The following is a 15,619-nucleotide window of genomic DNA, read 5'->3' as shown; positions in this document are numbered from 1 at the left end:
GGAGGTCATTCCCATGCAAAAACTCACCTGTCAGAAGTTCTGTTTGAGGGGGACGGGTGGCTGTTCGTGGCTGAAAGGCAGGTCATTCCCATGCAAAAACTTACCTGTCAGACATGTTGTGTGGGGGGTTTGGGGGCTGAAAGGGGGGTCATTCCCATGCAAAAACCCACCTGTCAGACATGCTGTGTGGGGAGGGATGGGTGGGGGGGCTAAAAGAGGGTTCATTCTCATGCCAGAACTCCCCTGAGTGAGGTGTTCTTTGTGTGGAAGTGGGGGATGGTGGGCTGAAAAGGGGGTCATTCCAATGCCAGAACTCACCTGAGTGAGGTGTTCTTTGTGTGGAAGTGGGGGATGGTGGGCTGAAAAGGGGGTCATTCCAATGCCAGAACTCACCTGAGTGAGGTGTTCTTTGTGTGGAAGTGGGGGATGGTGGGCTGAAAAGGGGGTCATTCCAATGCCAGACCTCACCTGTGTGAGTGAGGTGTGCTGTGTGTGGAAGTGGGGGATGGTGGGCTGAAAAGGGGGTCATTCCAATGCCAGACCTCACCTGTGTGAGTGAGGTGTGCTGTGTGTGGAAGTGGGGGATGGTGGGCTGAAAAGGGGGTCATTCCAATGCCAGACCTCACCTGTGTGAGTGAGGTGTGCTGTGTGTGGAAGTGGGGGATGGTGGGCTGAAAAGGGGGTCATTCCAATGCCAGACCTCACCTGTGTGAGTGAGGTGTGCTGTGTGTGGAAGTGGGGGATGGTGGGCTGAAAAGGGAGGCATTCCAGTGCCAGAACTCACCTGTGTGAGTGAGGTGTTCTTTGTGTGGAAGTGGGGGATGGTGGGCTGAAAAGGGGGCATTCCAATGCCAAAACTCACCTGTGTGAGTGAGGTGTGCTGTGTGTGGAAGTGGGGGATGGTGGGCTGAAAAGGGAGTCATTCCAATGCCAGAACTCACCTGTGTGAGTGAGGTGTGCTGTGTGTGGAAGTGGGGGATGGTGGGCTGAAAAGGGAGTCATTCCAATGCCAGAACTCACCTGTGTGAGTGAGGTGTGTTGTGTGGGGAAGGGGGCCTCGGGGAATGAAAGAAGGGTCATTCCCACGCCAGTACTCACCTGTGTGACTCAGACGTGCTGTGTGGGGAAGGGGAGTGGGGGCTGGGTGTCTGTGTGTGAAGGGTGCAACAGTCGAGTGGTCAAAGTATTGGACTTTCAATCTGAGGGTCCCAAGTTTGAGTCCCAGTCACGGTGCCTGGTGGGTGTAGTATGGAGATGTTTTTTTCAGTCTCCCAGGTAAGTAGATGTGCAGACCTGCTTGTGCCTGAAGCCCCTTCATGTGTATGCACATGCAGATCAGATTTGCATGTTAAAGATTTAGATTTGTATTCGTATTTGTCTTTCTTTTTATCACAACAGATTTCTCTGTGTGAAATTTGGGCTGATCTCCCCAGGGAGAGCGTGTCGCTACACTACAGCGCCACCCTTTTTTTTTTTTTTTTTTCCCTGCATGCAGTTTTATTTGTTTTTCCTATCGATGTGGATTTTTCTACAGAATTTTGCCAGGTACAACCCTTTTGTTGCCGTGGGTTCTTTTACGTGCGCTAAGTGCATGCTGCACACGGGACCTCGGTTTATCGTCTGATCTGAATGACTAGCGTCCAGACCACCACTCAAGGTCTAGTGGAGGGGGAGAAAATATCGGCGGCTGAACCGTGATTCGAACCAGCGCACTCAGATTCTCTCGCTTCCTAGGCGGACGCGTTACCTCTAGGCCATCACTCCACTTAATCCATGTAATCCATGTCAGCAATCTGTGGGTTATGAAAACAAGAACATGCCCTGCATGCACACCCACCCCCCCCCAACCCCAAAAACAGAGTATGGCTGGCTACGTGGCAGGGGCAGGAATGGTCTAACACGTAAAAGCCCACTTGTGTATATAAGTGAACGTGGGAGTCGCAGCCCACGAACAAAGAAGAAGTAGGTGTTCACCATGACAGGGGACCAGGGGAAGGCAAGAAATGTGCTCTGGACACCACAGGGAGTAACCTGCTGCCTCTGAGAGAACTGCCAGTTTAGGACATGGCATGCAGGGTGATGACTGGTGCCCTGCTTTTTTGACTCACTTGTGTAAACAAAGTGAGTCTATGTTTTAACCCGGTGTTCGGTTGTGTGTGTCTGTGTGTCCGTGGTAAACTTTTACATTGACATTTTCTCTGCAAATACTTTGTCAGTTGACACCAAATTGGGCATAAAATTAGGAAAAATTCAGTTCTTACCAGTCATCTTGTTTAAAACAATATTGCACCTCTGGGATGGGCACAAAAAAAAAACAAAAAAAAAATGAAGCCTAATTATATGCAAACTGCATTTACTGTTATATTTATATTTTTTGTATTCTCTAAACTTGGCACTTTGATCTGATATTCTGACCCAACAACAAGAGCAGTCATTATTATCATTTTTTGTTCAAACAGGAACTTCTTTTGCTAAGCATGGACGTTTTATTTATTTTGCAAACGTTTTGGTGCAGATAGTAAAAAAGGGAAATTACTCTGTAATTAATGCTAGGGGACTTAATTTGCTTTAAACTGATCTTTCTCATCTTAAACATTAAATTTTGAAATTATACTCAATCCATAAAAAGCTTGCATTTAAAAAAAAATTTTTAAAGTGCATCACAAGTGTCTTGAAGGCCTTACCTCTCTTGTTTCTTATGTTGCAGTAGATGGACAGATCCTGAGAGATGCTGCCATGGTGTTCAGCCTGTTTGAAGTGTGGAAAAAGGAGTTCAAGGCATGTGGCTCTCTCTCCTGATTTTTGTCACCTTGTTCGTTGGTTGGTCAAGGAATAACTTCAGCATGTCGGCTTCTCTGTGTCCATCATTGTCTCTGTGTCTGTGTGTTTTTGTGTCACTGACTCTGTCTTGCCCAGTCTCTGTCCGTCTTCCACTTTCATACCTTCACCTGTCTTTATGATTTTGATTCGTTGTACTGTGTGACTATGTGTGCTGAAACTTTTTAAGTTATAAGCAGACACAGAAAATGGCAAATAACTGGATTGTGATGAAGGTCTGCATGAACAATGGGAACAGAAGTGCAGACAGCCAGCCTTTCTTTGGTATAGGTGTGATTTTTGGTGGGTGAGGAGACGGGGAGAATTAAAAGCAAATCCAAGCCCAAGCAAACAAAAGCAGAAGGAACTTTTGTATTCTACAGCACAAAAGGTTGAGAATAATCCAGTGTGTGTTTATGTGTACAGCACATGCGCTCATTATTCAGTGTGTATTTATGTGCACAGCACATGCACTCATTATCCACCATGTGTTAATGTGTACAGCACATGCGCTCATTATTCAGTGTGTATTTATGTGCACAGCACATGTACTCATTATCCACTTTGTGTTAATGTGTACAGCATATACAGTCATTATCCAGTGTGTATTTATGTGTACAACACATGTACTCATTAACTATTTTGTGTTTATGTGTACAGCACATGCGCTCATTATCCAGTGTATTTGTATTTGTATTTATTTCACTTTTTTGTTGCAACAGATTTCTCTGTCTGAAATTTGGGCTGCTCTCCCCACGGAGAGCGTGTCACTACACTGAGAGCGCTACCCATTTTTTTGTATTTTTTCCTGCATGCAGTTTTATTTGTTTTTCCTATCGAAGTGGATTTTTCTGCTGAATTTTGCATGGGACAACCCTTTTGTTGCCATGGGCTCTTTTACATGCTCTAAGAGCATGCTACATACGGGACCTTGGTTTATCATTTCATCTGAATGACTAGCGTCTAGACCACTACTCAAGGTCTAGTGGAGGGGGAGAAAATATTGGCGACTGAGCTGTGATACGAACCAGCCCACTTTTTGATTCTCTCACTTCCTAGGTGGATGTGTTACCTCTAGGCCATCACTCCACGGTGATGTTTATGTGTGTGCTTATGTGTACAGCAAATGCGCTCACTGTGGACCAAACTGAAGGAAGAAGTGAGCGCAGCGGACGAAGTGCAGATGGCCGTCACACGCATGAGGCTTCGTCTGCCTGGCGAAGAGGAGCAGGAGACCAGGGACATGAACATTTGTGAAAAAGTGGAGGTGCGCTTCTCCCTGTCCCTGCCTTCCCCTTCTACCCTCCGTCTTTGTTCGCTATGTCTTTCTCTTCATCTCCTCGTGGGTTTTTTTTGTTTGTGTTTTTGTTTCTGTTTGTTTTGCTTCTGTTTTGTTGATGGGTCAGTAGGAAGGAAGGAGTTGGAGCATGCATGAAACTCCATATTTAATTACACATACTTAACCGTGACCCACTAGTGCAGACTCTGGCAGGCGTCTGACATTCCTGTCCTGTGCAAACTACTATCCGCCTATGCGAAGAAAACGAAAGTAGCTATGGCTGATAACCTCCTGGAAGTAGGTATCCTCCCCTTTGCCCTCTTGACTAGCGCCCTCTTTTTCCGGCAGCAATCTTGACTCCCATATTTACGTTCATGTACAGCTTTGTACACCGAAACATGCTCGCACAGTCTTGAATATGCTGTCTTATTGTGCATACACATTGTTACTGAAGACATTTTACTATTTGATAAGAAGATAAAGTGATTTTTTTTTTATTCAGCATTCCTTTTTACTAGTATTCTCAAAAAGATAGTGATTTCATGTTCAGAGAGTTTTTTGCAAGGTTATCATCCACACAAACCTTGCTTTTTGGGGGAGATCATTCTTGTGGTACAAATTTTAGGTTGGCTGTTAGTGGTTACCAGGCCTTGCCGTTAAGTGCGTCACACTCAGACTAAGGATAGTCAGGTCTATAGTAAGGTCATTCTCTTTTCAAAGGATATTTAAAAAAAAAAAAAAAAAGCCACTGAGACGTTAACACAGCTAAGGCATGGCACCAGAGATGTCAGCTTGTGACCCACGGCAGAAGAAAGAGAAACACCCGTAGGTGCTGGAGAGGACCCAGAGAAGCACTGTCTCCACCCACCCTTGGAACAATCCTGCACCACCCTTGGAGGCCTGCGCTGTGTTCACGATGGGTGCAGGCACGCACAGGACACTCCATTAAGAATTCAAGGGACATAACTGCTCCCTAACAGAGGCAAAAGAGACCACAGGATGCAACTCGCAACAGCCTTAAAAGAAGTATCCCCATGGGGGTACCAGCCGGTATTACATGACTGCAGAGCCCACTGGCAAAAGACACCACCCTCCAGTTGCTGAGCACACCCCACAGACCGAACCGCCCCTGCCCGCAGACAGATGAAGACAGTGCCACTCCAGACACAGCCATACGGTCTTATGTGCCCTCAAGAGAATCCCAAGTTGTAGTCTTTCCCACTGTCAACAGGACTTGTGACCCACGACATTAAACACTGAACTACAGTTGTTGGAGTTAGATGGCAGTGTAACAGATAGTTTTGTTAGTTCCCTGTGGACTGCCAGTGCTGCAGCTGTGACAGGGCAAAGCTTGGTTTTGCTCCTGTATTTGTATTTCATTTTATCACAACTGATTTCTCTGTGTGAAATTCAGGCTGCTCACCCCAGGGAGAGCGCGTTGCTACACTACAACGCCACCCATTTTTTTTGTATTTTTTTCCTGCGTGCAGTTTTATTTGTTTTTCCTATTGAAGTGGATTTTATTTTATTTTTATTTTTATTTTTTTGCAGAATTTTGCCAGGAACAACCCTTTTGTTGCCATGGGTTCTTTTATGTGCACTAAGTGCATGCTGCTGCACATGGGACCTCGGTTTATCATCTCATCCGAATGACTAGCGTCCAGGCCACCACTCAAGGTCTAGTGGAGGGGGAGAAAATATCGGCGGCTGAGCCGTGATTCGAACCAGCGAGCTCAGATTCTCTCGCTTCAAGGTGGACGCGTTACCTCTAGGCCATCACTCCACTCCCTGTACAGGGATATGGGGATGAGGATGCAGGGGTGACGTCACAGGAATGATGGGGAAGATAGACAAGGAAAAGGACAAAAAAAAGCATTTGTTGAGTCAGGTGTAAAGACCGATCTTTCTTGTTTCTGTATTGTGGAGCATCCTGGGCCAAAGATCTGAATTAACTCACTCAGTACGGCCAGTCCCCTCTTCTCCTCTACACAAACCCCTCGGATGTCCAGTGGGTGTCTGAATGACCCAACCTTTAGCTTCCATCGTCAGAATTATGGTATTCTTTATCAACATTCACCTCTTCAGTATATTTGTCAACATTCACTTCTTCAGTATAAGAGCCTTCCACTTGCAATATTTTGATGGTGGTAATTGGGGTGAAACACTGTTAATGTAGTCTCTTTCGCCGATCGTATGGAGAGAGTTAAACTTCTTGCCTTTATCACAGCTCTTGATATTTTTTCTTTTCTTTAATAATCCCATCAGCTATTGGCTTAGACAGAGGAAAATTACAATTTGAAATAACTTGAAGGGAGAGAATAGTTGTCTTTGTTATGTTGGTGTCAGGTCCGTCGAACGCTGTGGCAAAACGTTTACATTGGTTTCAGCTGCCGGCTATGCTGAAGAAGTTTGCCACAGACCAGAAGGTTTACACCAATCAGTTCAAAGTGCGATGTGGACAGCTGGACTACCTGCGCAATCTTGCCAAAGGGGTGAGTAGAATGTCTGCACTGGTGAGGCTGAAAACACAGGTACCAGAGCATACCTGGTGATTTTTTTTTTATTTTTCATAGTAGTGTTACGACAAAGTGTGTATTTGTTTATTCAGAAATGTTGTGGGGTGAACATAGTCACACGTTACAGCAATAACCCTGTTTTCATACCAGTTGTATTTGTCCGAGCTAAACTGAAACAAAATAGCACACAGTTGTATTTGTCCGAGCTAAACTGAAACAAAATAGCACACAGTTGTATTTGTCAGAGCTAAACTGAAACAAAATAGCACACAAACTATGCAAGAAAGCTGAACCTGTTGTTGCAGTCCACTCAGAATTGAAGTTTGCTCCCTGGTGCTGATGTCCAAGAAGATAAAAGTGGGAAAGAAATCACCCATGAAATCTGCTTGGGAATAAATGCCAAGAAACACCCAGGCACTCATTTCAGTATTCTTGCACAGTCTTTCACTGGGGCCCTTCCAAATGCTTTTGATGGGCTGGTTTAGAATAAAAGAAGACAGAAAGTGTGATTTTTACCTATCTGTAAGCACTCTCAGCTTCTTTTTCTCCAACACCACCCATGTCAGCTCACTTTGGATGTATGTAGAGTGGGAAAGGGAGAGTGTGAGTGGGGGGGAGGGGTTTTTGAGAAAGAGTGGTCATGAATGTTTTATGTTACTTGTAATATTTTTCTTTCATGTAAAGCACCCTGAGCTGTTAGTGAGAAAGGGCGCTATATAAATGTACATTATTATTATTATTATTCTTGAAACTGACTGCTGCAGTGACCAACAGTTGGGGTACCACTTCGGAATACCTATATTCGCAGAGTGCAGTTCTGGCTGCAGTTTGACTGAAGCCTTGAGAGAACTTAACCTTCAGGGCAAAAGGCAACCAGTACCTTAACTTTACTTACATGTTCTTTCCTAAGCAGATTGCTTGCCATGTGAAATCGAAGAAGCCATCTTAAAATACAAAACAAAGAAAAAAACAAGAAAAATGAATTAATCCTCAACTCAGTCTGTTCCAGTAAATCAGTATTTTCCCCTGCTTTCAATTATCGGATACTTTTTTTTTCTTCAGTTTTTGAAGGAAATAGATATCTGTAACTTGGTTTCAATGTTCACTTGGACTGAACAAGACATGGTTATTGTTTAAAAAAAAAAAAAAGTTATTCAACTGACGTTTTGGAGGTGGAATGGCAGAATCGATTGGGTGTTGGACTTCTGTCACTGCGTTCACTTTTGATCAGGGTTTGAGGCGCCATTTCAGCATGACATTGTGTCCTTGGTAAAGGTATTTTACTCTGATTTCACTACACATACTTTACCGTGACCCACTAGTGCAGACTCCGGCAGGGAGTCCGATTCCTGTCCTGTGCAAACTGCTATCTGCCTATGCGGAAAAAACGAAAGTAGCTACGGCTGATAACCTCCCAGAAGTAGGTTACCTCCCCTCTATCCCTGACTAGCTTCCTCTTTTTCCGGCAGCCATCTTGACTCCTGATCCTGTGCTCTCATGCCTCACTCCACCCAGGTGTAAATGGGTACCTGATTTTGGTTGGGGGGAGGTTAAAACAGAGGAAGGAGAGGATTGGGCCCAGCTTCCTAATGCCAAGCCTTGGACAAAGTGGATATGAATTCACTCCCCGGTGGCTGTAAAAACACGAAAGGACCTTACCTTAACCTTTAAACTGACCTTTTAACGTTGTCTTTTTTCTCTCTGACCATTTTTTTTTTTTTTTTTTAAATCTGATTTTAATTTTAGCAGTCAACTCCATCTCACAGGTAGCTGGTGAGAATTGTTGGTACAGGCTCTGAATAGTTCAGTTCTTTTCTGTTGTCATGCAGTTAGGAAAGTTCATCGTTTGCATTTCTGAAGACAAAAGCTGTTGTCAGCTCTTTCGGCTGCCTTAGGTTGACATCTAGGCATTTTATGTCCTTCTGTGTATACATGTTGAATGACTGATTTTCGTGTATTGTTTATGTGTTTTACACCACAAATGAATTTCCCTTGTAAGATAATAAAGTATTCTGTAGTCTGTAATTTTCTTCTTTTTCTTTGTTTTCATTCTTTGGTGAGATATATAGATATATATATATATATATATATCAAATGTAACTGATGGATGGGCATGTTTGGAAGAGAAAAAAAAGATTGAACAATATCCTCAAAAGAAGAAAGCAAGAATTTGAATTGGACAGGCAAACCATAAATGATATGAAATACAAAACACTTACTGAAAAATACGTTTTTTTATATGTGATATATTTATAAATTTGCAGTTTACACACACACACATACATACACAGGCATGCAGATACAGATACACATGCACACATGCATACACACATGAGCTCGCTCACACACACACACACACACACACACAGATATGCACATGTACACCCACACTTGCACACTTTCAGACCTGTGTGCATGCACACCTTCAAACAGCCACTCTAACACTCCACCATATCCACACCTGTCTGTCCTTACACTTACATACACACTTTTTGTCAGGACAAGCAATAAGAGAGATGAATAACTCAATGTCAGTAATACTTTGATGTTCTTTTTTTTTGTTTCATCCAGAATTCTGGAGAATTCCAGGATGGAATCAACCCTGAGGAATGCCCGATCTGCAAGAACCCTCTGGGCCGAAATGTAAGAACACAGTGAAACAGAAACCAACCTCATGCACCATGTGTCACAGGAAATGTAAGAACACAGTGAAACAGAAACCAACGTCATGCACAGTGTGTCACAGGAAATGTAAGAACACAGTGAAACAGAAACCAACCTCATGCACCATGTGTCACAGGAAATGTAAGAACACAGTGAAACAGAAACCAACCTCATGCACAGTGTGTCACAGGAAATGTAAGAACACAGTGAAACAGAAACCAACCTCATGCACCATGTGTCACAGGAAATGTAAGAACACAGTGAAACAGAAACCAACCTCATGCACAGTGTGTCACAGTGTGTCACAGGAAATGTAAGAACACAGTGAAACAGAAACCAACCTCATGCACCATGTGTCACAGGAAATGTAAGAACACAGTGAAACAGAAACCAACGTCATGCACCATGTGTCACAGGAAATGTAAGAACACAGTGAAACAGAAACCAACCTCATGCACCATGTGTCACAGGAAATGTAAGAACACAGTGAAACAGAAACCAACCTCATGCACAGTGTGTCACAGGAAATGTAAGAACACAGTGAAACAGAAACCAACGTCATGCACAGTGTGTCACAGGAAATGTAAGAACACAGTGAAACAGAAACCAACGTCATGCACCATGTGTCACAGGAAATGTAAGAACACAGTGAAACAGAAACCAACCTCGTGCACAGTGTGTCACAGGAAATGTAAGAACACAGTGAAACAGAAACCAACCTCATGCACCATGTGTCACAGGAAATGTAAGAACACAGTGAAACAGAAACCAACGTCATGCACCATGTGTCACAGGAAATGTAAGAACACAGTGAAACAGAAACCAACCTCGTGCACAGTGTGTCACAGGAAATGTAAGAACACAGTGAAACAGAAACCAACCTCATGCACCATGTGTCACAGGAAATGTAAGAACACAGTGAAACAGAAACCAACGTCATACACAGAATGTCAAGGCCAGTCTTTCCTCTTCTCCGCTCCTTTCTTTGGACTTTTCAACTTGGGGGTACTGATTGACAGTTGTGTGTTAACAGTGTCATGGATGTGAAACACGTTTCCTTTTCATGCATTTCTTTCCTTTGAGTTGCTTCCCTTTCATTCCCTGACACCCCCTGTGTGTGTGTGGTGTTGTTCCCTTTCGTTCCCTGATACCACCTGTGTGTGTGTGGCGTTGTTGTTCCCTTTCGTTCCCTGATACCACCTGTGTGTGGCGTTGTTGTTCCCTTTCGTTCCCTGACACCACCTGTGTGTGTGGTGTTGATGTTTCCCTTTCGTTCCCTGACACCACCTGTGTGTGTGGTGTTGATGTTCCCTTTCGTTCCCTGATGCCACCTGTGCGTGTGGTGTTGATGTTCCCTATCGTTCCCTGACACCACCTGTGTGTGGTGTTGTTGTTCCCTATCGTTCCCTGACACCACCTGTGTGTGTGTGGCGTTGTTCCCTTTCGTTCCCTTACACCACCTGTGTGTGGTGTTGTTGTTCCCTTTCATTCCCTGACACCACCTGTGTGTGTGTGGCGTTGTTGTTCCCTTTCGTTCCCTGACACCACCTGTGTGTGTGGTGTTGTTGTTCCCTTTCATTCCCTGACACCACCTGTGTGTGTGGTGTTGTTGTTTCCCTTTCGTTCCCTGACACCACCTGTGTGTGTGGTGTTGATGTTCCCTTTCGTTCCCTGATGCCACCTGTGCGTGTGGTGTTGATGTTCCCTTTCGTTCCCTGACACCACCTGTGTGTGTGTGGTGTTGTTGTTCCCTTTCGTTCCCTGACACCACCTGTGTGTGTGGTGTTGATGTTCCCTTTCGTTCCCTGACACCACCTGTGTGTGTGTGGCATTGTTGTTCCCTTTCGTTCCCTGACACCACCTGTGTGTGTGGTGTTGATGTTCCCTTTCGTTCCCTGACACCACCTGTGTTTGTGGTGTTGTTGTTCCCTTTCGTTCCCTGACACCACCTGTGTGTGGTGGTGTTGTTCCCTTTTGTTCCCTGACACCACCTGTGTTTGGTGTGTTGCTGCAGTGGAGCGTGCTGCACTGCGGACACTGCTGCTGCATCACCTGCATCCAGCACCTGTTGGAGCACAGCCCGGCAGCCAGGGTGCGCGACGTGGCCGTCAAGTGCATGATCTGCAGGGAGAGGACCCGGGCCAGTGACATCTCCTACATCAGCACCTCGCGCTCCTCCGCCTCCCACTCCTCCGTCAAGGTGCGTGGATGATTTTTTTTGCTGTTTTTTTTTTTTTTTGGTTGTGCTGTTTTTTTTTTTGATTCAGTGTATGACGGGTGCAATAGCCGAGTGGTTAAAGTTTGAATCTTGGTAACGTCGCATTGTGGGTAATTTTTTCGATCTCCCAGGTCAACAGATGTGCGGACATGCTAGTGCCTGAACCCCCCTCATGTGTGTACGCATGCAGAAGATCAAAGACGCACGTTAAAGATCCTGTTATCCGTGTCAGCGTTCGGTGGGTTACGGAAACAAGAACGTACCCAGCATGCACACCCCCGAAAACAAAAGTATGGTTGCCTACATGGTGGGGTAAATAAACAAAACGGTCATACAAGTAAAAGGTTAATGTCTTTCTGGGTGTGTATGTGTGCGTGCCTGAAATCTGATTGAATGACACAGGAAACGAATGATAGTGCCCAATGGCAGCCATCAGTCAGCTCTACCCAGGTCGACAGCCTGTTGTGCAAATGACAGTGAGTTTGTAAAGCGCTTAGAGCTTGGTCTCTCACTGATGATAGGCTTTCTATAAGTAATAATATCATATAATCAATCAATCACAGGAAATGTAAGAACACAGTGAAACAGAAACCATCCTCATGCACAGTGTGTCACAGGAAATGTAAGAACACAGTGAAACAGAAACCAACCTCATGCACCATGTGTCACAGGAAATGTAAGAACACAGTGAAACAGAAACCAGCCTCATGCACCATGTGTCACAGGAAATGTAAGAACACAGTGAAACAGAAACCAACCTCATGCACCATGTGTCACAGGAAATGTAAGAACACAGTGAAACAGAAACCATCCTCATGCACAGTGTGTCACAGGAAATGTAAGAACACAGTGAAACAGAAACCAACCTCATGCACCATGTGTCACAGGAAATGTAAGAACACAGTGAAACAGAAACCAGCCTCATGCACGATGTGTCACAGGAAATGTAAGAACACAGTGAAACAGAAACCAACCTCATGCACCATGTGTCACAGGAAATGTAAGAACACAGTGAAACAGAAACCATCCTCATGCACAGTGTGTCACAGGAAATGTAAGAACAACCATAATGTAGTGTGTGTGTGCGTGTGTGTGTGTGTGTGATGTGCGGAGGTGTGTTATTATGCACCATTGTTCATGTAACATTTCATACGAGGCACTTTAAGTCCATTATATGGGAAGTTTGCGCCATAGAATTACTGTCCATTATCATGATGACGGTGTGCACAGAGGTGGATGGAATGCAAAATGTAGGCAGAGTGGTGGACAGTGATGTGATGTGTCTACAGGGCAGTCACTCCACCAAAGTGGGGGCCATCTTCCAACAATTATATTTATATAGCGCTGAATCTTGTGCAGACACAAATCACAGCCCTTTTGCACCAGTCATTCAAACGCATGCATAACTCTAAAACTGGAACCCCCTGAAAACAAACAAAAAACTGAAGACAAGGAAGAGGCAGGGAAGGGATGCTATTTTGGGAAGAGCTGGGTTTTAAGGCCAGACTTGAAAGAGCTGAGTGTGGAGACTTGACAAAGTGAAAGAGGAAGTCCATTCCAGTTACAAGGTCCAGAGAAAGAACAGCGGCCAACAGTCGAGTGTTTGAATCTGGGTATGCGTAAACAGAGTGGATCTGAAGCCGATTGTAGAGAGCGAGATGGAGTGTAGAGGTGAAGGCAGCCACAGAGATAGGAAGAGACAGATTTGTGAATACATTTATAACATAGAGTGCTGATCTTGTACTTCATTCTGTGTGAGACAGGGAGCCAGTGGAGATGTTGCGAAAGAGGAGTGATGTGCTCAGATCTTTTCTTTCTCAGGGCAGTCACTCCACCAAAGTTGGGGCCATCGTCCAGTGTCTGCTGGACATCCAGAGGAAGGACCCTGAGGCCAAAGCCTTGGTGTTTGCCACGGTGAGTCATCACTACTGCCTGTCTTACCTTTGTCTTCTTCACTCGACACGTTTCGTTATCGTCATCGTCACTGCCTGTCTTCCCTTGCCTTCTTCACTTGACACGTTTCGTTATCGTCATCGTCACCGCCTGTCTTCCCTTTGTCTTCTTCACTTGACACGTTTCGTTATCATCATCACCACTGCCTGTCTTCCGTTTGTCTTCACTTGACACGTTTCGTTATCGTCATCACCACTGCCTGTCTTCCGTTTGTCTTCACTTGACACGTTTCGTTATCGTCATCACCACTGTCTGTCTTCCCTTTGTCTTCTTCACTTGACACGTTTCGTTATCATCATCACCACTGCCTGTCTTCCATTTGTCTTCACTTGACACATTTTGTTATCGTCATCACCACCACATGTCTTCCCTTTGTCTTCTTCACTTGACACGTTTCGTTATCGTCATCGTCACCGCCTGTCTTCCCTTTGTCTTCTTCACTTGACACGTTTCGTTATCGTCATCACCACTGCCTGTCTTCCCTTTGTCTTCTTCACTTGACACGTTTCGTTATCGTCATCACCACTGTCTGTCTTCCCTTTGTCTTCTTCACTTGACACGTTTCGTTATCATCATCACCACTGCCTGTCTTCCGTTTGTCTTCACTTGACACGTTTCGTTATCGTCATCACCACTGCCTGTCTTCCGTTTGTCTTCACTTGACACGTTTCGTTATCGTCATCACCACCACCTGTCTTACCTGTCTTCTTCACTCGACACGTTTCGTTATCGTCATCGTCACCGCCTGTCTTCCCTTTGTCTTCTTCACTTGACACGTTTCGTTATCGTCGTCGTCACCGTCTGTCTTCCCTTTGTCTTCTTCACTTGACACGTTTCGTTATCATCATTGTCACTGCCTGTCTTCCCTTAGTCTTCTTCACTTGACACATTTCGTTTTTGTCATCACCACCACCTGTCTTCCCTTAGTCTTCTTCACTTGACACGTTTCGTTATCGTCATCACCACCACCTGTCTTCCCTTAGTCTTCTTCACTTGACACGTTTCGTTATCGTCATCACCACTGCCTGTCTTACCTTTGTCTTCTTCACTTGACACGTTTCGTTATCGTCATCGTCACTGCCTGTCTTCCCTTTGTCTTCTTCACTTGACACGTTTCGTTATCGTCATTGTCACTGCCTGTCTTCCCTTTGTCTTCTTCACTTGACACGTTTCGTTATCGTCATCACCACTGCCTGTCTTACCTTTGTCTTCTTCACTTGACACGTTTCGTTATAGTCATTGTCACTGTCTGTCTTCCCTTTGTCTTCTTCACTTGAAACGTTTTGCTATCGTCATCGTCACTGCCTGTCTTGCCTTAGTTTTCTTCACTTGACATGTTTTGTTATCGTCATCACCACCACCTGTCTTACCTTTGTTTTCTTCACTTGACACGTTTCGTTATCATCATAGTCACTGCCTGTCTTCCGTTTGTCTTCTTCACTTGACACGTTTCGTTATCGTCGTCGTCACCGTCTGTCTTCCCTTTGTCTTCTTCACTTGACACGTTTCATTATCGTCATCACCACCACCTGTCTTCCCTTAGTCTTCTCTACTTGACACGTTTTGTTATCGTCATCGTCACTGCCTGTCTTCCCTTTGTCTTCTTCACTTGACACGTTTCGTTATCGTCATCTTCACTGCCTGTCTTACCTTTGTCTTCTTCACTTGACACGTTTTGTTATCGTCATCACCACTGCCTGTCTTCCCTTTGTCTTCTCCACTTGACACATTTCGTTATCGTCATCACCACCACCTGTCTTCCCTTTGTCTTCTCCACTTGACATGTTTCGTTATCGTCATCGTCACTGCCTGTCTTCCCTTTGTCTTCTTCACTTGAAACGTTTCTTATCGTCATCGTCACTGCCGGTCTTCCGTTTGTCTTCTTCACTTGACACGTTTCGTTATCATCATCACCACTGCCTGTCTTGCCTTAGTTTTCTTCACTTGACACGTTTCGTTATCGTCATTGTCACTGCCTGTCTTCCCTTTGTCTTCTTCACTTGAAACGTTTCGTTATCGTCGTCGTCACTGCCTGTCTTACCTTTGTCTTCTTCACTTGACACGTTTCGTTATCGTCATCACCACTGCCTGTCTTACCTTTGTCTTCTTCACTTGACACATTTTGTTATCATCATCGTCACCGACTGTCTTCCGTTTGTCTTCTTCACTTGA

General features: G+C 44.8%; 1 protein-coding gene across 1 annotated transcript in view; it reads left to right on the top strand.

Annotated features, from left to right (window-relative positions):
- The window catches only part of LOC143282921 (E3 ubiquitin-protein ligase SHPRH-like), a 63,169-nt gene that overhangs the window by 36,826 nt on the left and 10,724 nt on the right, over positions 1-15,619 (top strand). The window contains exons 24-29 of the mRNA XM_076588811.1: positions 2,708-2,778; positions 3,941-4,084; positions 6,484-6,588; positions 9,184-9,255; positions 11,291-11,476; positions 13,316-13,408. Coding sequence (XP_076444926.1) covers positions 2,708-2,778; positions 3,941-4,084; positions 6,484-6,588; positions 9,184-9,255; positions 11,291-11,476; positions 13,316-13,408 — 671 coding nt within the window. The remainder of the gene's footprint in view (positions 1-2,707; positions 2,779-3,940; positions 4,085-6,483; positions 6,589-9,183; positions 9,256-11,290; positions 11,477-13,315; positions 13,409-15,619) is intronic.

The sequence above is a fragment of the Babylonia areolata genome, chromosome 6 (genome assembly GCF_041734735.1).
Source record: "Babylonia areolata isolate BAREFJ2019XMU chromosome 6, ASM4173473v1, whole genome shotgun sequence".
Lineage (NCBI taxonomy): Eukaryota > Metazoa > Mollusca > Gastropoda > Neogastropoda > Buccinidae > Babylonia > Babylonia areolata.
This window is presented reverse-complemented; position numbering and strand designations above follow the sequence as displayed.